The sequence below is a fragment of the Typopeltis vanoorti genome, chromosome 6 (assembly GCF_054136105.1).
Source record: "Typopeltis vanoorti isolate ZY-2024b chromosome 6, IOZ_Tvanoo_1.0, whole genome shotgun sequence".
Taxonomy (NCBI): Eukaryota; Metazoa; Arthropoda; class Arachnida; order Uropygi; family Thelyphonidae; genus Typopeltis; species Typopeltis vanoorti.
This window is the reverse complement of record NC_143554.1, coordinates 108,177,232-108,201,895: the sequence shown is the minus strand read 5'-3', so window position 1 is coordinate 108,201,895 and position 24,664 is coordinate 108,177,232. Positions and strand designations below refer to the sequence as shown.

At 36.5% G+C, this 24,664-nt stretch overlaps 1 protein-coding gene across 2 annotated transcripts in view; it reads left to right on the top strand.

The window, feature by feature from the left end:
• LOC150105785 (glutamyl-tRNA(Gln) amidotransferase subunit B, mitochondrial-like) overlaps positions 1-24,664 on the top strand; it is a 119,116-nt gene that overhangs the window by 8,588 nt on the left and 85,864 nt on the right. The window contains exons 1-2 of one of the 2 annotated variants that reach the window (XM_090393588.1): positions 9,234-9,363; positions 22,482-22,600. In XM_090393588.1, coding sequence (XP_090249714.1) covers positions 22,580-22,600 — 21 coding nt within the window. In that variant the 5' untranslated portion in view covers positions 9,234-9,363; positions 22,482-22,579. Of the gene's footprint in view, positions 1-9,176; positions 9,364-22,481; positions 22,601-24,664 lie in introns of those variants that run through there. The other variant, XM_090393587.1, reaches the window with a different exon arrangement.

Sequence of the window (24,664 nt, the reverse complement as noted above, 5' to 3'; positions counted from 1 at the left end):
GATATGGTGCATTATGACTTTTACCATCTTGCACTATTATTATTATTATTATTATTATTATTATCATCTCGCATCTCCAAGGAGTCAACAGACCGATCGAGGAAGGCCCTAACATCATGTCAAGAGCAACTATTCGACATTCACACAGTATCTGTCATACCTCGCCTTGAACTCATTCACAGTCATAGCACCCACAACTGACTGGCAACTTATTCCACTCATTCACCACTCTCCAAGTAAAAAACCTAGTTCTAACATCCCTGCTAACCATACTCTTGCCGAGCTTCCATGTATGGCCCCTAGTCCTCCCACCACCTTCTCAAAAATATCTTCTGGATTAATCCTATAGAAACCCTTCAGTAATTTGAATGTCTCAATCATATCAGCCCTTTTCCGCCTATCAACCAATTTTTGTAACCCACAAATCTTCAACCTGTTCTCATAAAGTTCATTCCACAGACCTGCTATCATCTTGGTCACTCGTCTCTGGATCCTCTCCACCTCCTCCCCATCAAGAAGAAACCCTGGCACCCATATCTGGGCACCAGGGTTTCTCGATATAGAGGAACAATAACTTGTTTGTCTCTGCTTGTTAAAGTATTTTTCAGGAACCAAGTGATTTGATGAGCTGTTTTGGCCACTTTTGCAATGTGCCCCCTAAACTTCAACTCCCTATCCACCAACACTCCCAAATCCCTGGCCTCATTAATCTCCTGGAGTACGGTTCCACCATTGTGATATACTGCTTCTAATCTTTTCACAATGGTGGAACCGTACTCCAGGAGATTAATGAGGCCAGGGATTTGGGAGTGTTGGTGGATAGGGAGTTGAAGTTTAGGAGGCAGGATGTCAATATTTTGCAGGATGATTTGGATACTTTGCCACATTAAATTGACATCTATTTTCCCTAGTCCAGTCCTGCAAACTATCCAAATCATCCTGCAAAATATTGACATCCTGTGTGCTCACAATTGCCCTACCCAGCTTTGCATCATCAGCAAACAAGTGAACGCTTCCTCTCAGATCCTTTCCTATATCGTTAATGAAAGACTATTAAAACCATAAATCATCGTCGTCAATGATTTTAGAGATATTCGGACAAGAATATGGCAAACAGTTGCCACTGTGTTATAATTCCAAACCCAAACATTCATGTTGTTATGGGTAATAGTGTGAGTAAAGTATTCCTGTAGTCAGCAACTAGAATTGAACATTGCTAATATGAAGAATTATTTAGAATGTTTATTTATTTATTTATTATTATTATTAATTATTATTTGACACCTCCAGGGAGTCGAAAGACTCATCGAGGGAGAGTGTGCCAACAGCATCGAATGATTGAACCCCTTCCAACTACTAACTGCACTCAAACTTGCTTAACTTTTTGCCAGCCATTAGTAGCAGAGGCTCTACCAGAATTTAGAGGTTTGATTTGTTTAGAGAGATGATTGTTATCGGTAGAGTATTAATGTTTAAAAAATTTTCAGAAAAATAATACAATACCTTTTGAAGAAGTTGGTAAGATATTAGTGATATTTTCGAAGTTATGCTGACATCTTGAGAGCATAAATACAGTTGCTAAGCATGGAGGGCACCACAATGGATAAGCTGCACAGAATGGTAACTGAAAATGGTAAAAGAACATTTTTTTTTTTATGACAGTCCTATCCATGAGAGGTTCATAAACCTACAGCACATTGGTACCTTGGATGGACTAAATATTAAATAATGTGGGAATCCTGCTCTAGAAACCAAACTTGGTACTCATGGCCCATCAAGCAGAATGGTTGTTTTACACAAAAATTGAAAAGCAGAGTTGCCTATGCATCCATATTACAATAGGATTTGAACCAACAGCCTGTTGGTGGCAAAGTCAGAAATACTATCCCCTCAGCCACTTGGGTCAGTATTTTTTAATTTTTTTTTTTTTTTTATATTACTCTCGCACACATGAGAGGCTGCAAGTCCCATAGCAAATAAATTCAATTTGTGGGCTAAATTACTCAGTAAGTGCTAACTAAGGCTTTAGTATGAGATGTCTATGCTGTTGATTGGGAGCACTGCCTAGTCTCTCAGATTTTGAACAACTTAATGTCATCATACTTGTTGAGATTGTTAAGGAAGTGAAATTTCAGTACTCATGCTGACTCAGAGGGGGAAAAAATCAGATTTATTATCTGCTTCTGTCAATAATAGTTGTTTTCTTCTATATGAATTTATATAGAGAGCAAGGCATAATAATACATCCTTCTTAAACTGTATATCTGGTTAATGGCTCTTTTTTTTATATTGATTCCTACAATTTTTTTATATTAATTTCCCCCACTCCACCCACACAAAAAATTGTTGCAAAATCTTTAACAGATGAGGGTCATATCTGGCCGAGTGGTTAGCATATCCGGTCGCCAACCAAAAGGCTGCGGGTTCGAATCCCGCCGTGGGCATGGATGTTTGTGATTGTCTGTGGAAAAACTAGTGGTGGTGGTCAGCGGTAGATAGCGTTGGTGGATTGAGTGGTGGAGACAGAGCTGTAGAGTAGGTGCCCTCCCTCAATGAGTCTTTGGATTCCCTGGAGGTGTCTAATAATAATAATAATAATAATATGTGCAGAAAGAACACATCCCATATGTTAAGAAAAAATAAGTACTCTATTGATATTTTTTCTTGAACAGCAGGACGTTGTAGTTCAGCATGATGAAAACTGTTCTAGCAGAACAAGGCACAAAGTATGAAATAGGATAAGGAGAAATTGGTGTATTTGAATGGAATGTAAATGCATTTTGACCAGCAGTTACTCATGTTTTTATGGGAACGGAGGAGGAGTGATTATAACCAGTTCATTATAAGCGCACTCATGTAAATATAAAATACGTATAAGGTAGAAACAGAATGTCTCTTAAAAAAAATTGGAGTGAGTCTGTGAGAGAGGGATCATTGATTAACTAGATTGGTCTCTTCTGAATAGATCTAAAATGTTTAGGCAGCAGCATCCCAAATGTGAAAACAATATTTAAGGTTTGGAAGATTCAAGATTTTAGGGTTAGTAGTTTTTCAGGTTAATTGTATTGTTTTGAGCAGATCAAGATATCAAGTTATTTGAAAGCTGGGTGGGCTACAGTGTGACATAATGTATTTGTGCCCATGGAGACCAGAGGCATATATCAACAGAGAAGTGAAATGCGATCACATGTGGGCATTTGGACATTCTCATTAGTAAAGGGATGTAATGTAGGATTTTTCTTGCTTGCAAGAAAAAAGACAGGACTTTGGGTAGAACTGAAGTTCACTAGGTTATCATCTTGTCACTGAAGATTGGCAGAGAGATCATTGTTTAAACTATTTATTATGGAAGATTATGAAGTTTGGAATAGTTGATCACCTCAAAGTTTATAATCTCATTAGCAGAAGTATGGTATGTATAAGTTTTGAAGTCAGTAGGGAAGTTTATTTATGTATAGGAAGAAGGGTACACAGTTGTGGGATGTGTGCCAAGTAGTGCTCTGTGGTATACATTGGAAATGTCAAGAGTAATCATGCAAGTTTTCTGATTTTACTCCAGCAGCAGCATCCCAAATGGGAAAACAATATGTTTCATGACTTTAAATTAAAGATGCCAAGAAGTTTTATTCTTGGTTTCATCCTTTTATCCAAGTGTTAGCAAACAAAGTTTGAGCTTGAAGTCACTTCATGACTGGGCAACTTGTATATAGAGGCTAATGACCTCACATCAGCTGCCTTAGTATCCCATAATGCAATGCTTACAGACATATGTATAATGCTGTGCATTATAGGAAGGCCCACTACCCACACCGGTTTCGACCTTTATTGAAGTCTCATCATTGGGAGCCAGACCCTGAAGTGATACCAAGGTTGAAGTAATGCAGAAGTCATATTTTCAAGTAGTCAAAAGGTGTCACACCTTATTACTAAAATCCCAGCTATTGAATACTGCTCCCGCATATAGGGTGGGGCCCCTAAAAGCTCTCTCAAAATGCTTGACTTAATACAGAAGAGAGCAATTAGACTAATCAATGATCCATCCCTTACCAACTCCCCCCCCCCACTTTCACACAGACGTATGGTCTCTGCAGTATGTATATTCTACAAATATTTTCATGGTAAATGCTTATCTGAAATAACATCAATAATTCCTCTGCTCAGTACTAAGCTCATTGGAACACGTGCAGCTGCTGCATAACATCCCTTCACAGTACACCTAGAAACAAACAGAACAAGTTTCTTTTCCTCTTCCTTCATCCCTGCAACTGCTGCACTGTGGAACAGTCTCCCACTTGCTGTGTTTCCCAAGGAATACATTTTAAAGTCATTCAAATCAAATGTAAACAAATTCCTCTTTTCTCAACCCACTATCCATACACGGTACTAATGTACTATAGGTTGGCCAACCAACCGCCTGTGCATGGGCTCAACATAAAAAATAAATAAAAAAACACTCCAAATTAGAGAGGGATGTCAAAAGTTTTAGAAAGGTCAAAACTGGTACGTGCAGTGGCACTTCTCATAATGCATAGCATTATACATGTCTGTAAGGGTATGTGCAATTCATTATGGGATACTAAGGCAGTTGATGTGAAGTCATTAGCTTCTATATATAAGTAACCCAGTTGTGAAGTGACTTCACATGCAAACTTTGTTTGCTTACACTTGCATAAAGGATGAAACTTCTTGACATCTTTAATTTATAGTATATCCAAGTGAAAAAACTTTTAATGTTCCATTACTTGTGTTCAGAGGTAAGCTGTGCACACTAAAAACTAAAAGATTCAGATTGAGAATGGCAGGATCTTATTTAGTGAAGAAGTTGATTATTTATTGCATTCTTCATTATTTTTGAGAGAATGGAGATGTGGGATATTGGGGGGGGGGTCTCTGTAGCTCAATTAGCAGTGATGTGTTCTTCAGGTAGGGAGAACTAGATTGATTCAAATCCCTTCCAGGATATTAAAAAAAAAAAAAAAAAAAAAAAAAACCTTTAATAGGGCTTTTCAACTGAAGATGAGTTTGCCAGTCTTGTATGGATTTTTTTTTTTTTTTTTTTTTTTTTTTTTTTTTTTTTTTGTTCCCAAACATGGGTTTTCATATGCAAAACAGGCAAAACCAGCCAAAAGAACACACACAATTTACAGATATGACACACAATTTGTATTTCAGTAATGCTTGTGCCAATAAGGTTTCACAAATTAACATGATAAACAAGGAAAAGAGCGAATAATATATTTAATAGCCATATACATCCTCTGAACAAAAAGAAACCGAACTTTTCGAAAATAGAAGAAACTAGTGGTGCCACCTGTTGTATCATTTTGTCGTCGAAAACAGCAACCATTAGTGTTGTGTCAACTGTTTATGACATTTGTTTCATTAGAAGCCAAGTTATAGTGACAAGAGTGACAGTATGTTTTGACAAATGGTCAGAAAATGAGTTTCAAACAGAGAGCTGCAATTGACTTTTGTGTTAAACTTGGTAAAAGTTTTACCGAAACGCATCAAATGCTTCAAAAAGCATACGGTGATGAATGCTTATCCCGTACTCAAGTTTATGAGTGGTTTAAGCGATTTCAAAGTGTCGTGAGATGCTTGAGGATGATGAAAAGCCAAGCTGTCCAAAAACTGGACTGAGTGAAGTTAACATCCAAAAAGTGCGTGATTTCATCAAAGAAAACCCGAAATCGTCCATGAGATTGATTGAAGATGAATTGGAGATTCCAAAATCAACTGTGCACAACATTTTGACCAAGAGTTTGGGCCTTCATAAATTGAATTTGTGATTTGTTCCCCACAAGTTGACCAATGACCAAAAAATGTATCGAATTGAACACTGCAAGGACCTCATTAAAACTGCTTGTAAGGACTGAAACTTCCTTGAAATGATCGTTACTGGTGACGAAATGTGGTGTTTTGAGTATGAACTCAAAACAAAGCGCCAGAGTGCTGAGTGGAGACCACCAGAAGAGGGGCATCCCAAATAACTTCGATAAGTCAAAAGTTGATTTGTTTCTACGATTCCAAGGGCATTATCCCCAAAGAATTCATTCTGCCTGGTCAAACATTCAGTGGTGCCTTTCTTTGAATATGTTTTTGCCCTCATTAACTATCCTAACCTTTAGAAATATAGTTGCATTAATCCTGTGGAGGTCGCAGCTGATCTGACAGATACTTGCAAATTGTTTATATGAATGTTCTTACACATATCCAATGTATAGCTTGGAGGCCATGAGTAGCTGTGCATTCATATATTATGAGTGATATTCTACACTGTTTGTGCAGTCAGTTTTGGTTTAGCACGTGTTATGTAAAGATTTTTGATATTTCATAGTAAATTGTATCTGAGAGATACCGTGACTTCCGATGTCAGTATAGTATTGGTTTAGTTGCTTTTTTTTTTTTTTTTTTTTTTATCTATCGTTGAAAATGGCTGGAAAAATATTTTGATTGGATAATCCATCAGATGTTGAAGAGATTCAGCAAATGTTACTCGAGTCTGAAAATGAAAGTGATATTTGATAGTAAGTTGTATCTGAGAGATACTGCGAATTCCAATGTCAGTATAGTATTGGTTTAGTTTTTTTTTTTTGTGTTCTTTGTTCAATAATTTCTAGATTGTAACTGAAAATAAATAAACCATCATGTATTATATTTGCAGTGTTTTTTTTAAATTTTATTGCATTTTAGCACATAATAGTAATGAATGTATCTCTCAGATACATGCAACCTATGCTGTAATTTTTTCTAGTGTGACCTCTGCAGGATTAAACTGCCTCTCATCTAGGAAACTCTCATCTGCATACAGTCAGCTCAGTGGCCATGAGCGTTTCTTTCTTTTTTTTTTTTTTGTTCCCAAACATGGGTTTTCATATGCAAAACAGGCAAAACCAGCCAAAAGAACACACACAATTTACAGATATAACACACAAGTTATTTCAGTAATGCTTGTGCCATAAGGTTTCACAAATTAACATGATAAACAAGGAAAAGAGCGAATAATATATTTAATAGCCATATACATCCTCTGAACAAAAAGAAACTGAACTTTTTGAAAATAGAAGAAACTAGTGGTGCCACCTGTTGTATCATTTTGTTGTCGAAAACAACAACCTTCATTAGTGTTGTGTCAGCTGTTTATGACATTTGTTTCATTAGAAGCCAAGTTACAGTGACAAGAGTGACAGTATGTTTTGACAAATGATCAGAAAATGAGTTTCAAACAGAGAGCTGCAATTGACTTTTGTGTTAAACTTTTGTTTAATTTGTGTTGAATCAAAACCAGTAAGTGACATAATTTAGGACTATAGGCCTACCTCTTGAAAGTTTATTTTTCACTTGGTCAGACTATAATAAATTTAGTTTAATCCTTTATCCAAGTGTGTGTAAACAAAGTTTGTGCCTGAAAGTATCTTCAGGACTGGGGTAAAGTGGTACAACACTGGGCGACTCCTTGCAAAGGTGGAGCAAGCTACCAACACTGATATCTCAGTATCTCCCATAATGCAAAACACATCTCCTTGTGGATATGTATAATGTTATGCATTAAGGGAGGGGCCACTATCCTCCCTTAATGGTACAACACCGGTACAACTCCCGTAAAGTGGTACAACACTGGGCAACTCCTTGCAAAGGTGGAGCAAGCTGCCAACACTCCTATCTCAGTATCTCCCATAATGCAAAACACATCTCCTTGCGGATATGTATAATGTTATGCATTAAGGGAGGGGCCACTACCCAGACTAGTTTCGACCTTTATTGAGGTCTCTTCAGTGGGAGCCAAGCCCAAGTGGAGATACCAAATCAGAAGCAAGAATGCATAACATTATACATATCCGCAAGGAGATGTGTTTTGCATTATGGGAGATACTGAGATAGGAGTGTTGGTAGCTTGCTCCACCTTTGCAAGGAGTCGCCTGGTGTTGTACCACTTTACTCCAGTCATGAAGATACTTTCAGGCACAAACTTTGTTTGCACACGCTCGGATAAAGGATTAAACTAAATTTATTATAGTCTAACGAAGTGAAAAATAAACTTTCAACATCTTTCTCTAAATCCAGAGTAATTTAATAAAAAGGTGGCACACCATTTGGCAGCTCCTATAGGAGGAGATGACCTTGCTAATGCTTCTGCCTGGGTATCTCCACTTTGGCCTGGCTCCCACTGAAGAGACTTCAATAAAGGTCGAAACTAGTCTGAGTAGTGGCCCCTCCCTTAATACATAACATTATACATATCCACAAGGAGATGTGTTTTGCATTATGGGAGATACTGGGATAGGAGTGTTGGTAGCTTGCTCCACCTTTGCAAAGAGTTGCCCCGTGTTGTACCACTTTACCCCAGTCCTGAAGATACTTTTAGGCGCAAACTTTGTTTGCACACACTTGGATAAAGAATTAAACTAAATTTATTATTAAGGCCTACCTCTGTATATCCTGTTCATTCTCACTTACTGATGTAGTGCTTGCGTGCATGTATTGATACTAGTGTATTATTCCCCTGATGATGCTGGTTGAACTTTGCTGAAATATTGGAATCAATAAGTAAATTTATTTAGATTCTGTCATCTATATTGTTAATTTACCTTAACATTATGAGTAATAATCAACATATAAGCTTAAATACCAGAATGTCTTATTATAGCAGGAAGTGATTTCCTTGAGTCATATATGCAGATGGTAAGGAAAAGAATGTGCTAGCTGATCAGCTTTGTCTTTGGGTGATGTCTTGATTGTACCATCAGAATGTGGAAAGTAGAAGTGCAGGGCAGAGTTGTATCTAATGAGTTGCTTTTGCTAAGAGGTAGAAGGTATATCTGATGTTTGAATTATAGGCATTTTTCATGTGATTCTTGAAAGTCACATTTGACTTGTTGATTTTATTTTTTTCTCAAGCTATTGTAATATACTAAATTTTCATCTTGGACTAATTACACTTGTTAGAAAATCAAGGCATGGATAACAGGCAAGAATTTTGAGTGCAATGGAGGATGTTCATACCAGCAAGTGATTTGGTCCGTATCCTAGTACGTTTTGTTTTTTATGGATGTGTGCTCTCTTCTTGGAATAAAATTTTCTACTAAAACAAGCACAGAATGTAGTTTATTATATATATATATATATATATATATATATATATATATATATTTGTTTTTTGTTTTTTCTGGATCTAGACTTTCTCCTAGACTTGCAGCACTGAAAATATTGCCTAAAACTGACTGGCAAACTGTAGTTGGGTTAGAAATACATGCTCAGATTACTGCTGATTCCAAATTGTTCTCTGGCTCAGGAGTGTCATATCTTGCCTCACCAAACCAGCTGGTATCATTTTTTGATGTCGCCCTTCCTGGAACATTACCTGTAAGCATACAAATGTATAACTAATAATTAAAAAATATATATATCTCACTTTCTATGGCAGATAAATACATGAAAAAAAAATTAGAAATCAATAAGGGATTGCAGCACCTCCCTACAAAAACTCATACAAATGTATAACTAGTAATTAAAATATATATATATCTCACTTTCTATGGCAGATAAATACATAACTCACATGGTGGCCTGGTTGACCAAGTGGTTAGCATATCCGCTCTCCAACCTAAACCCTGTGGGTTCGAATCCTGCCCTGGACACAGATGTTTGTGATTGTCTATGAAAATCCTAGTGGTGGTGGTGGACAGTAGATGGCGTTGGTGTAGTTGTGGTAAGTTGTAGCTGGTGGAATGAGCTGTAGAGTTAGGCAGAGTTGTATAGTGGGTGTCCTCTCTCGATGAGTCTTGGAACTAACTCCCTAGAGGTGTCATATAATAATAATAATAATAATAAAAATAAATTTACACCTTTATTACAGTACTTAAAATTTGATGAATGTGCATGCACACACATGTGTGTGCATGCACGCATCAGTACTGTTTTGGGATAGAAGCATGGTGATGTGTATATATACTTCTTTAGTACTTAGTGAGTTGAGTTTATTATGCTTCATAAATTAGGTTCATTTTTTCAAAGCTAATATTTGAATTTCTCTTGCATTCAGAAAACCACTTGTACAGTTATTATTTATGCATTTTGGTTTACGTTGTCTGAACAATATATTTGTTAATAGAGGCTGCTTAGTTTTTACTTTTATGTACTTGCAACAAAATACATTATAGCTAACCACATGATCGATGAGGTAGCATGCCACAAATTAGGATGTGAGGGAGAAAAATCACAAAGCTGTACATAGCCTAAAAGGCGTTTAAACAGTGATGTCGCATGCCCATTTAGGTTAAATGTGCTGTCGTGAAACTTATTCATGTCAATTTGACTGTATGATTGCATTTTTATTGATGTATGAAAGTTTTAAGAGTACATAGCGCATCAGCACTCATCTTAATTGGTCCAGTGTAATTAATTGTAGGATAACTCTGAATACTTTAATTTATCAATTAATATAATTTTAAATCTGGAAAACATAAAGATCAAATGAACAATAGCTATGCTTAAAAGAAGCATAAAAGTTATCATTGGCAAATACTAGAGTGAGACAGATAATTTGAATTTTGGTACGATTTTTAAATACAGTCATATAATACACACAGAAATCAGGGAAAAAAGTAATCACTTTGGAAATTATTATTTTTCTGGATTGAGCCAAAGAAAGGCTGAAATAACACTCATTTTACCTACTTATTTTTACATGAGTTCCATTCTACTTCGATTGTAATCGTAGTCATACAATCTGCAAACGCTCTAGCAGAAAACAGGACATTCAGTAGATTGTCAACACTGTTTCCCATTGCAAATATGGGTAAAAAGTTATAAATTATTTATAGTAAATTATTTGGCTATGTCAGGGTCCTAAACACATCAGTTCACACTTCACACAATCAAAATAGATGAAACTCAGAAAACAAATACAACGCATGACAAATGACAACGTTCGGTTGGATTGGTTGACACAATAACCAATCACAGCCACTGATTTCTGGGTGCTATTGTCTCAGCACACGCCCTGCTTCTCCTTTTTGGCTGTTTAAAAGCACTGGAATGCTAAGAACTTGACATGCTGCATGTCTGTTTAAAGGCCTCAAAGTGTCCGCATTTGTGACCATGCCCAGGCTATCAACACAAATGTGAAACAATGTCTACGCATCGAAATGTTTCCTCTTCATGAGCATTAGATATTGTGTTTAATTTTAGGAATTGCACAAAGCCAGCAAACAATTAGGGGAGTCTTTAACAGGAATAACTGCAAAAATGTAACATTTGTGAAATTGCTGTTCCATAGGTGTGCACCCTGAATGCCTTGAATATATGCCTGTGTATTTAAATGATTGCAAAATGAAAGTATCATGATGGAAGTAAGGAGGGGAGTACTGGGTTCAGGTTCATTGTCTGGAACTGAGGAATTGCCTCACAGTATGTGCAAGAAGGGAGAGATATTCATGTCCAGATAGATCGTGTTTTCATCCACCAATGACATGTATTTACAGCTAATAGTATTTACAACTTTACTTTTTTTATTGTAAATACCAATATATATATATATATATATATATATATATATTTAAAAACAAAGTATGGCAATTTTTGCTTGATGATCATAGCTTCGAGGGAACAGTCTGGCTTTATTCTGTATATCACTGATTTGTTGATTTGCTTTGCAGTCCATGGTATTCTTAGCATCTCCAAACCCATAATTCAAATGCATCTATCTTCCTTCTTTCACTCTTTCTCAGGATCTAACTTTCACATCCCTACAATACCACAGGGAATATCATTACTTTCACGATTCTGATTTTTGTTGCGAGGCTAATATCTTTATCTTTAAAGATCTTGCTTAAATTTGTCATTGTTTTCTTTCTTTGGATATATTATGCAAATGGTAGTCTGGAGAAGATGATGATGCTTGCTAAAGTTGATGGAAGCAGGAGAAGAGGAAGACCAAGAATTATATAGGTGGATGGAGTTAAAGAAGCAACTGGAATGCGCTTGGAAATTCTGAAAGATATGGCCAGGGACAGATCTGAATGGAGAGCGTATGTTCATAGATGAGAATCACCAGGAGTCGAAAACAACTCGATGGAACATAACACATATTTAAAAACACTCAGTGTATAACTTGAATACTATTACTAGACACATTCTACAAATAAAGAAAAGAGAGTAATTATCTTTCAGTTCGGAATCTCTATAAGGAAGCACATAAGGTGATATTCTGATGGACTGCAAGGCTTGTTTAAATCGGAGTAGAGAACATGCCGTCACGCATTTCATAACTGAAATGGTTGCTTTGGAGGAAGATTTCACATATGTTAAGAAGGTGTGTGAGACTGATAGTGAAAAAAAGAGGGAAACTGAAGATAAAGTATGTAATAAGGACATTAAAAAACAGATAAAATGGCAAATGGGGTTGATGCTGAACAAGCATGTGACTCACGATAAGATAGTGAGAGTGAATGATAGTACACAAAGGATGGAAGATTTGAGAGATGAGTTGGTGAGGATGAGGTGAGAGATGAAGCAAATGCAGATTGAAATGAAGAGAATTGTGGATATACATGGAAGAGTAAAATGAATGATGTTGGTATTTAAGAAGTAACGAAAGACTCATGAGTGGTGTCGTATGGAGATTCTATTATTAGATGTATGTTGAACGAGAAGATGCACAGGGTTTGTTTTCCAGGAGGTAAAATGTATAGAGTGATTGAGGCATTGGATATGAGAAATAAACAAGTAAAAGAGATGGTAATGGGAACAAATGACTTGACTGGGAACAAGGAGAATGTAAACCAGGTGCCAGGAGGGACTGTTGAGAAGGATAAGAGATATTAGCATGATAGGAAAGGTAGTGTGTTGCAAAGGTATAACAGTGACGAGATGAGGCGGAGAGCAAGGATTATGAATGATATGTTAGTGGAAATGTGCAAAGAGAAAGGAGTGCTGTTTGTTAATGTGTGGAATGAGTTTGAAGGAAGAATTGAGCTGTATAAAAGTGATGGACTGCATTTGAATGATTTTGGTGTGAGTCATTTGGAAAGACCTTCTGGAAGGGAGAGTAATGAGTGCAAAGAATGGATCTGAGCAAGTAAGAAACAATGTGGAAGAGCAGAAGACTAAAGAAGTAAGGAAAGATTGAAGTGGTGCATATGAATGGAGAGGTGGGTAGCATGATTGTAGAGAATGAGAAAACAAGTTTGCAATACATACAGGGAAATGGGGGAAACTCAGGGAAGACAGGGGAACACAGCATGAGAAAAGTCGGTGTTCAAAGAGTAAGTGAAGGGGTGCGTTAGCAAGTCAGGAATGGGATGGCCTTGGATATAAGGGGAACAGTTGGGCTTGGAAAGGATACTGGGATGGGTAATCAGAGAGGTGGGGAGGGATGGCTTGAGGAAGGTATGGAGAACCTACATATAATAAGTGGTACTAATGAAATTATAGATTCAGAAATGAGCTGTTATGTCTGGATACGAATACTAGAATTATCAGAAACAAGGGAAATGGTTGCATTGATTCAGCTCATTCACCCAAAAATTGTTGCAATAAATGAGATATGGTTGGATGAGGATAACATCCTGACAAGAATAGAGATGGAAGAGTATGATGTTTTTTGTGAAGATGGAAAAAATAAAAAGGGAGGTGAAGTGCTGTAGAAAAGGAGTTATGTCCATACAAGATAAAGATGCAAGGGCAGGAAATAGTGACAATGATTTTTGAGGGGAGTTTGGTGCAAGATAGTGATGAGCAGAATGAAAGGCTTTTTCAAATGTTGCTATGGGCATGGCAACATGAAGGTAGTGACCATGAAATGTATAAGTAAATTAGCCAAGCAAATAGGAAAAGGATGATCATTATGGGTGATTTTAATTATGGCGGTATAGATTAGGATGACAAGATAGCAACTGGAAGTAAAGAAAACAGCTTTCTCGAGTTTTTGATGGACAACTATCTCAGACAGTATGCAGCAGAGGGTATGCAAGGATTGTGGGTCTTGGATTTGATCATCTCATCAGAGGACAAGATGATCAAATATGCAATATAAAAAAGGTGTCAAATTTCCCTCCATTTGGTGAGAGAGTGACTATGAAGTAATTACCTGGGTGGTTGCCAGCCATACGAGGACTTCTGTGAAGAAAGGGTATATGTGGAACTGCAAGGCTGGTGATTATGAGAAGCTCAGAAGACGGCCTGCAGGTGTAGCATGGAATGAAGAGTTGAGTGGAAAGGAGATCAGTGCTGTTCAAGAACTATTTAGTAGAAACAAGGGGCTAAATATATTACAAGAGTTAGGAGGTTAAATAAGATGGGTGTGAAATGGATGAATTAGGAGATTAAGCATGCAGTACAGTACAGAGAAAGAAGGCATTATGGAGGCAACATAAGATGAGTGGTAATAATCAATTCCATGAGGAGTAAAAAGAACAGATAAGGAGGGTGACTAGATTGGTAAGGAAAGCAAAAGTGCAGTATAAACAGCTTAGCTAATGAAGTTAAAAAAAAAAAGTAAATAAATAAAAATGTAGTGAGTTTTTTTGAATGTAGCTAGCAGAAAAGATATTATTATACGATGACATTAATTGGAGAAAATAGTATAAGAGCATCTGCTGCAGAGGATATAGTCAACATATTTAATGAGCAGTTCATAAAGGTCTTTCATACTTGTGAATGTGACATCATGGAGAGTTTCAGAGCAGTGGATGATGATGAGGAGGAAAGACTGACTGTGAGTGAGCAAGAGGTATATGTGGAAATGAGTAAACTAGATATTAATAAGACTGTGGGACTTGATGATATATCACCATGTATTTTGAAAAATGTCAACAGGTAATTGACACTGCCTTGGCATATATGTTTCATATGAGACTTACATTGGGCCTAAGTTCCAAAGGAGTGGAAGGAATGCAAGATTATACTACTTCATAAAGGAGGTGCCAGAACTGGAGTATCAAATTCTTGGCCAATCTGGGTATCAGGTTTTGTGGTTAAAGTGCTAGAGAGAACTAGTATTCAGAATTGAGTTGACAACAGTAGTATTATCTTTGATAGGCAGCATGGATCTGTTAAAGGGGGGGGGTCACATTTTAGTAATGTACTTACTTATTACAATAAGGTGACAGCAGCATTGGATGAGAGAGAGATGGACATGGATGCACAGTAGTGTACTTAGATTTTTGCAAAGGCTAATGATAGATTACAACATAAGTTGATAGTGAAACTAGAACAGATAGTGTTGGATATCAGATTATTGCATTAGATTGGCTATCTGATAGACATCAGCCAGTTGTGTGTGCAGAAGCAATATCTCTGGAAGAGGAAAGTCACTGGTGGTATGCCTCGGGGGTCTGCTTTAGCGGCATTGCTGTTTAAGCTGTATGTTAATGATATTGGCTTAGATTTGAATGGGGATATTCAGTTGTTTGAACATGATCCACAGTTGGGAAGAATTATGAGGAGTAGAGCAGATGTGGCTTACAAGAAGACTTGAACAAACAGGAGTGGGGATGTCAGTTTGACGTTGCAAAATATAAGATTTTAAAAATGGGATGTAGAGTTTACACTTGGTCAGAAAATAACAAATATTTTAGTGATAGTGGATAAGGATCTAAAATTTAGAGGACATATTGCTAAAATTATGAAGACAATACAACGAATTCTGGCAATGATACGGAGGACACTGACTTGTAGAAGTAAAGAGATTCTGGTTCCATTGTATAAAGTTGTATAAAGTCTTGATTAGGTCACTTATGGACTACTATGCATAAATTTAGTCACCTGGTTTTCAAAAGGATGAAGAGATATTGGGAAGGGTCCAGAGGCAATTGAACAAGGTAGTTCCTGGTCTCTGGAATGTTGAGTATGAAGAAAGGTTGAAAAGATGCAGTTTACAGTCTATTGGATAGGAGAAAGACAGGTGATATGATAGAGACGAAGTTGGTAAGGGGTTTTTATAGGATTAACGTTGAAGAAATTTTTCATAAAAAAGTGGAGATGGCAGAGAGCAAGAGGAATACATTGCCAAAGAGTGTGGTGTCTACAGAGAATTTTAATGTATTTAAAGCACAGTATGATGAGCTGTGTGTATGACGAAGGGATCTCACTGATGCAACTCTTGGGATGATAATTATAATAATAATTTATAATGACAAGCCTTAGTAAAACTTTAATATATACATATATATATTTATACACAGTTACAGATTGCAATTTCCCAACTTTTGGAAATAGTTTCAGTCATCATTGTGATTAAGATTCTGATGATTTAACAGGACCGCAGTAGTAATTTCTTTGAATAAACATTCATATTTATAAATGTTTCTGTGAAATAAATATCTATATTGCTCTAATACAGTGTTTCTCAATCTGTGGTCCGTGATGATGGGATAGGTGGTCTGCAGGCAGACTTAAATTAATTAAATACTTAAACTCCCCCCCCCATGAGCCCTCTCATGAGAGGATTAAGTATTTATGGCTGTAGATCCGTGTGTGTTCACGGGTCCAGTTTGCCTGCTTGCGGGATGAAAAACCCCAGATAAACTGGGGGGGGGGGAACCCTGCTGTCCATGCCCAAGACCGGCTAACTTGGCTATGGCTGAGGAATATCCTTAAGCTCCTCACGTCGGCGATGGGAATCGAACCCAAGGCACTCTTTCCCCAGGCATATGGTTGCGAAGCGCAAAGCCGCTAGGCTAACCGCCCAGAGAGATTTGAAGTGAACATGTGTTATCCAACCAATTGCTTGTTGTTTATTGATTTTTATTACTGAAGGTTTTCTTCCTTCAACCAAGGTGCAGTATACTTTCAAAAGTGCTAAATGATTCTCGGACAAAGCGTATCGTGAGTTAACCTGAGTATTTATATATTTTTCGGAAACGTTTTTTAATAATGGAAAAATGGCTTAGAACTAGGACTTTGAAAAGAAGAGCAAATGAAACAGGTGATGCTAACCCTAATTGTGATAACATGTTGTAACGGCGAGTAAATCTGATACTAGTAAAATAGAAGAACAAGCAGTTCAAAGAAAAAATACAGTAAGAAATATAACAGTTCATATTTGGAATTCGGGTTTACTTGGTGTGGAGACGAAAGTGAACAAAAACCTCAATGTGTTTTTTGTTATGAAGTGTTGTCGAACGAGTGCATGAAACCTGTGAAACTCCGACATTTAGAAACTAAACATTGTGATGTGAAAAATAAACAAATTGAAAAAAAAAGAAGCCAATTTCAGCGATGCTTATCGACATTAAATCATGGGAAAGATGTAGTTTCAGCCATGGGTTTGATTAATAGCAAGGCACTGGAAACATCTATCTCTTAAGTTTGCACATAGCAAAAACAGGGAAAGCTCATTCTATTGGGGAAAATTTACTACTTCCAGCTATAAAAGATGTATAAAAACTATGTTTGGCAAATTACTAAAAGATGTTGATTTCACTGTTTCAGTGACACTGTAGGTCGCAGAATTAATGAAATGGCAGGTAATGTAGAATCTCAGTTAATCGAAAGAGTTAAGAAAAGCCCTTATTATGCATTACAAATAGATGAGACTCCTGATGTTACAGATGATGTGCAGTTCATATGCTACGTAAGGTATGCGCATGATAAAAACATTCATGACAATATTCTGTTTTGTAGAACTTTGTCATCCTGAACAACTGGAGAACAAATATTTCACACTCTCGATAATTACATAATACACAAAGGGATCCAGTGGGATAAATGCATGGGCTTCTGTTTGGATGGAGCTCGCACCCTTACAGGCAGACATTTGTTTCTATTGTCAATGAAGTTGCTCCGGATATGAATCGTGTATATTGTTTCATACATAGGGAAAGGTTGGCCTCCAAAGGAATGACACAAGAATTTAAAACTATGCTATACAACGCTGTAAAGCTAGTTAATTTCATTAAGGCTCGACCGCTAAATAACAGGTTCTTTTCAGTATTCTGCAATGAAATGGACAGTGAATATATACAACTTTTGCTTCATTCTGAAATTCTCTAGATTTCCATGGGCAAAGTACTAACAAGCTTATTTCAATTAAGGCATGAAGTTTTATTGGTTGTAAATGAACGTAATTCTAATTTTGCATCACTCTTTGTTGACGAAGCATGGTTATCAACACTATCCTATCTTTCAGACATTTTTTTTTAAATTAAATGAACTAAATCACTCCCTTCGGAGAAATTCTTTAACTGTTCTTGATGCCTACAACAAAATAAAGGCATTCGAGAAAAAACTGGTTTTATGGATTAATTATGTAAAAGACAGACAATTTGCACCATTTACAACATTGGAATTCTTTTTGGTGGAAAAAGATAATTTTGTTGATTCTGAGTTTCTGGAAAGGGTTTGTAACCACCTCAAAACTCTGAAACAGAATTTTGAAACATATTTTCCGAATAACTTTTATAAGAAATTTCTGTGGGTTCAAGATCAATTTCAGGAGGTCATGAGAATGACCTTTTGTTATCGAAAAAAGAACAGTTAATCGAGCTTTCAAGTGACAGTGGGCTTAAAATGTAATTCCGTGATCTTGGTTTGGCTCGATTCTGGATCTCGCCTTCAGTGAGAAGTGAATATCTCGAATTATCTGAAGAAGCACTGAAAATCGTCATGCAGTTTTATACAACCTATCTTTGGAGAAAGGATTTTCATCGCTCCTTCAAAAAAAAAAAAAAAAATACAGAAATTGCCTTATTGTGTGTGCCGATCTTCGACTGAAGTTGACCAATATTGAGCCAGATATCCAGCAACTCTGCAAAGGCCAAGAAGCTGAAACATCTCATTAAAAGTAAGTAATAACATAATTATATCATATTATTTATTTCGACTACAGTTTCCGATTAATCTCGTTACTGGTTTTGGAATTAATCCATTTCCAAAATCGGACAAAATCGAGGATGAAACGAAAGTTACGCAAAGTGATGTTACAGTGAGGCTTATATGATGACCACTGTTGTGCCCCTGGATAAAACAGGACGGATATAATTAAAACCACCATCATAACACAATTAGTACAAATCACATCTGTACGGTATATATGGCATACGGTCGCTGGCGGGAAAATGCGCCCGACCACGTGGATGACACTTTGCGACTGACATCGTGGGTTGGACTGTTTATAGATATCGGGAAGGACCTCACATAACAGGATGTCTTAAATTTTTTTGCTGGTCATGGAAAACTCCTCAAGGAAATAAGGCGATTCGTAATGGCACAAAGTGTTGTGTGTGTGCATGGATGGGGAAGGGTATTAATGGCTTTGGAATGTTCTGAGTGAAATTTTGGTATATGCAGGGAATGGTTTCGACAGGATAAGGGATGTCATCCATAATGAATCCATGAATGTCAAGTTCATATTCAGTATTATGATGGAGTAAGATAAGAACAACATTTTTCCCTCGTGTCACAACGCACTTAGTGAATGAAACAGTTTACATGTCGCAGGTCAAATCAGAGAGTGCATGAAGTTAAAAGTTGTTGTGGGGCTAGTGTCATGAGTATGGGAAGATGAATGGGGATAACATATAAAATATAAAAGTTGCTGTTGGTAGACGAATGGCAATTAAAGATAAATGTTGTGAGCAGATGAATGAAGGTATCAGCGGGACAGCATTGACATTCTCCATACATTTTCCCATGGTACCAACAGTGCTAAAAATATTTTTGTGGGGGGGTGAGCTTATGAGTGTGGGTAGATGGATGGGGGTAACATAAAATATAAAAGTTGCTGTGGACAGATGAATGGGAGTTTCAGCAGGATGGTTCTGGCATACCCGTTCATTTACTCACAGCAAATCGGAAACTGATACCTTTATTTGTTTAATAAAAATTAAAACTTTGTTCAGTGATGATACACTTTTAATTGTTTACTTCCAACTTAATTATGTTTCCATATGTATTTGTAAATATTTATGTATATGTAAAATGTTGTATATGTATATGTAATATGCAAATGTTGTATGTAAATATAATATGTATATGTTGTATATGTAAATGTTGATAATCCCCACATACATTTAAAAAAAATACATGACTTAGTGGTCCGTAGAATTGTTTTAGGCATTTTACTGGTCCTTGGGCTTAGAAAAGTTGAGAAATGCTGCTCTAGTAGATTCAATGACTAGTGTCATTCCCATGTTGGGTTATTCTAAATTTATGAAGTTTAATCAGATAAATATAACTTGAATGTTCAGAAATGTTTTTCAGTTCATCTGCTCATATGAAGTTTATAAGAGCAAAGATTAATTCAAAGAAAGTGTTGAATGTTCAAATCTCAACTACAGTGATGGTTTAACCAGTCCGAATTTGGGAATTTTTGATTTGTAACTGCATTAAGTTATATGTATACAGGCATACCCCAGTACAAATTTTGTTTTGTAGCAAATCTCTGCCCTTCTTCTCTCCCTGTAGATGCATGTAATGGTCTAATAACGTTCTTAAGCAGTCGTGTGTGTGTGTAAATGACATAAAAAAAGCATTCATTTATGTCAGATATGCAAACAAATTTAGAATAATTTTTGCAAACAGGTTATTCTGAATAGTTTGGCTTAAACGGTATGTTAAAGTACATGTTAAACGGTTTTCCATTTTGGCAATAAGATTACATTTATGGATAACTGTACTATTAATAAGTGTAGCACTTTTTGCTTCACTAAGAAGTTAGTATCTTTTTTTTTTTTTTTTTTAAACAAATTTTAACAATGGTAGTGCTAGGTAAGTTTAGCTTGTGGCCTCTCTGACTGTTTGATACACCAGCAACACTAAACTTAATAATTTTAATCTTAGTATGTGGTGTTACAGGTTTATTTCTCTTCTTCTTTTCAAGTGTCCAATGCCTTGAATTTTATCTGTGACAATAAAATAAAATATAATACACTGGGTTCAATAAATTAAAGAACAAAGAGAAAATATGCAGTGGCTGGGGGGTGGCATAAAATCAGGTAGATTATCTAGAAAGCGATGCTGAGTCTGGTTACTGTATACAAATGAGTGGCACTGTCAGTGGTATATGCAAATGAGCCACGCATAAAGGTAGACATTTTGGAGTGGTTTCCCATGTGTCTGGAATGAGAGCAAGATATTTCACAATAGCAAAATTCTTGGATATAGCTGTAAGATATTATTTAACTGATGAATTCAGCTGGCCAGCCATCATAAGACTGAAGGCTCACCAAAGTCAGGCAGAGATAGCTAGATGGTTGCACTTAAGATGTTCTGTGGTCCCAATGATAAAGTGAAGGAAGGCCATGGGCTACAACCATAGTAAGTGACTGATATCTCTGATTATCTGCTTGAAACAGAAGTGCGATCCTGAATTAACTATGATTTGACCTTGTGTCACCTACAGGAGCATTGGTATCTGCTTCCACTATACACAAAAGGCTTCATGAAGGTGGTCTGTATGTCCTATCTACACTCCACAGGATGTAACATTTGAAATGGGTCAGGCTCAATGTTTACAGGCAAGCCCCGATTGAAGAGAACCAGGAACACATTATCATCCCATCTGTGAAAGGGACACGTGTTGGAGGTAATGTAATGGTTTGGGGGAAACATCTTGCTAGGTGAATACACTGACCTGTATGTACTTCCTAGCAAAAATGTTTCAACTTATGGAGATGAGATCTTAGAACCCCCACCCATGGTCATTTGTATGCAGGTAGCGGAGACATTTATCCTACGAGACAATAATGCTCATCCTCATCAAGCAAACTCATAGACTAATATCTTTAAGAAGAGATTACTGTACATATGAACTGACCAGCCAGCTTTCCTGACTGTAATCCTATTGAGCATGTTTAGGATGCCCTAGGTAGACATGTTGCTGTTCTCAACAACTCCACAAAACCTTGAGAGAGGGTTGCTTTGTGGGAGCAGTGGTTGTTATTACCAAATGAGCTCTTCTGGATTATAAACAATATGAAACATCGTTACATCATTGCAAGTGTTGCATTGCTGTGAGGGGTGACCACATTCTTTATTGAGACACTTTGACAATCTCATTTTGACCTCTTTTTTGACCATTTTCTTCATATACCCATTTGTTACTGAATTAAACTATTTACAATTTTTGTTGGCATTTCTTTCACATCTGCTATCACACTGCTTTTTTGCTGAATTGTAAAAATTTGTTATAGAGTTTTTGAGTTGTGATTTTTCTCTTTGGCCCTTAATTATAAAAAATATGTAGTTATAAAAAGCTTATATTCATAGCGAAACAAAGTTACAGTGAACAATAACGTCATATACACAGTTCACAAAAACTGTATGCCAGTTGATTCATGGATGCATCATGTTTCTGAAACTGTTGTATGAGCAAATGTAATATTGTATAAATAGGCTTGGTCATAATTGAAAAGTGAAAACCTTTGGTGTTGTATGAACAGATTGTTATAAAGCATAGCATTGTAAGGTGGTTTATTACACTGTGTGTGTATATATATTTTTTTGTTGTTTTTGTTGGTTGTTTTTTAAATTTTGAATAGGGTTATTGGTTTAAATCCAGCATATATGTGATGGCAAATGAAGAGATTTCTATTGCTGTTGTCAAAGCTCGAGAAATAGGCTCGCCCACTCACCTGTGATGAGTGGATTTTATCAGCTGGTGAGTAGCTTCAGATTGGACAAAATTGAATATTTTTTATTTGGAAAAAAAATCAATTATGGTAAAGCTATTAGACATTTTGTGAAACTCTTATTGACTCCACTCATTAAAACAAGTGGGGGGGGAGTAAACTTTCATTTGACAAGTAGGGTTTGGCATAAGCTGTCAAGTACTGGCTGTTCTTCACATGAAGGTGTGTTTAACAAGTCATAAAACAAAATATTTGTAATTCATTTTAATTTATTAAAATTTTACTTTGGTTTATTTGTTTCCTTATGTTGCATTGACTTTGCCCTTCCATGCAATCTTTCCCCACCTTTCAATGTATTTCTAATAGCAATTAATTTATGTGGAGTTTTTCAGAAAAACATGTTACATGTAAATGGAAAACATGCTACATGTAATAATAATAACAACAATAGCGTTGTTGTTGACTTGGTGCTATTGAAGGTAACTTTCTTCTGACGTGCTCAGTCTGCAGTTTTAAAGAGTTCTTGTTTTGATTTTTTTACATGAGATATGGAGCACATTAGACTAGCTGCTATTGAAGGTAATACATAGCAACTCATTAACTACGACCCAACCAATAGAATAAAAAAGAAAACAGAGAAACCACTTAAATCAATTACTACATGACCCGAAGATATGGTCAAAAAACTACTAACGCACTACGCTCGTTCCCCGAGAATTTACGGGCTACCAAAAATACACAAACAAAACACACCACTCTGATCGGTAGTCAAAGGGATAGATAGCCTGAATTATCACCTAGCCAAGAAATTAGCAACAACACTCAAGGAGTTGGTAGGTCATTCCCACTCCTATATCAGAAACACACAACACTTCATAAACATTATCAAAGACATTACATTTGAAAAAGATGATTTATTAGTCAGTTTTGACATCTCTGCCCTCTTTACGAATGTCCCAATCAATGACACAATCCTTCTCTTACAGAACAAATTCCCTCCAGATATCACGCCACTCTTTGCGCATGTATTATGTTCTGGTTATTTTGTATGGCAAAACGCTTTCTACCTACAAAAAGAAGACACAACAATGAACTCACCATTATCCCCCCCCTATTGCTAACTTTTATATGGAACATTTTGAGCAACATGCTTTAGATTCCTCTCCTTTAAAACCCAAAGTTTGGCTTAGATACGTTGAAGATGTTTTCGCGATCTGGTCCCATGGCTGCCAGACACTAAACACTTTCCTTAGCCATCTAAACAAACAACACAAATGCATACAGTTCACAATTGAGATTGAAATACAGAACACACTTCTGTTTCTAGATACACTTGTCACACGTCTTCCTTCTGGCAATCTTTCTTTCACTGTTTACCGGAAATCGACACACACTGACCAATTTATACACATAAACTCCTACCGCCATAATAAACAGGGCTTTGAAGATCTGCTCCAATGAACATGCACTGAAAGATGAATTTAAAGTTATTAGCAATGCTTTTCTGAAAAATGGTTATAGCCAAAACACTACTAACATAATTCTCTACAAGACCTCAATAAAAAACAAAGATAAACCTGACTACAGTAAAACCGTAACCATTCCTTACATTAAAGGGACATCAGATAAAATAAACAGAATACTACAAAAATACAACCTCAAAGCCACCTTTAAACCTCCTTCAAAATTAAAAAGCTTGCTCAACTCATCCAAAGACCCACTCTCTCCGCTGGCCCACCCTGAAGTATGCTGTATTTATTGCACCTGTAACATACCATATATAGGGGAAACAGGATGCACAATTCCTATCAGACAAAAAGAACATAAGCGACACATTAAATATAATAACTGTGCTGAAGCTGGCCTTTCTGATCATGCCCTGAACACCTTACATAGAATTGACTGGAAAAGCACCACTGGTTTACATCACACCAAAACATGGTATGAATGCAAATTTAAAGAAGCCTGTGAGATTTTTATCAACCACCCCAATCTGAACAATAATGATTGTCTAAAAATCCCAAACATATGGAATGCACATATTCGACCCACGGAACCTTCCTCTCTAAGAGTAACTATAAACAGAACTGTAG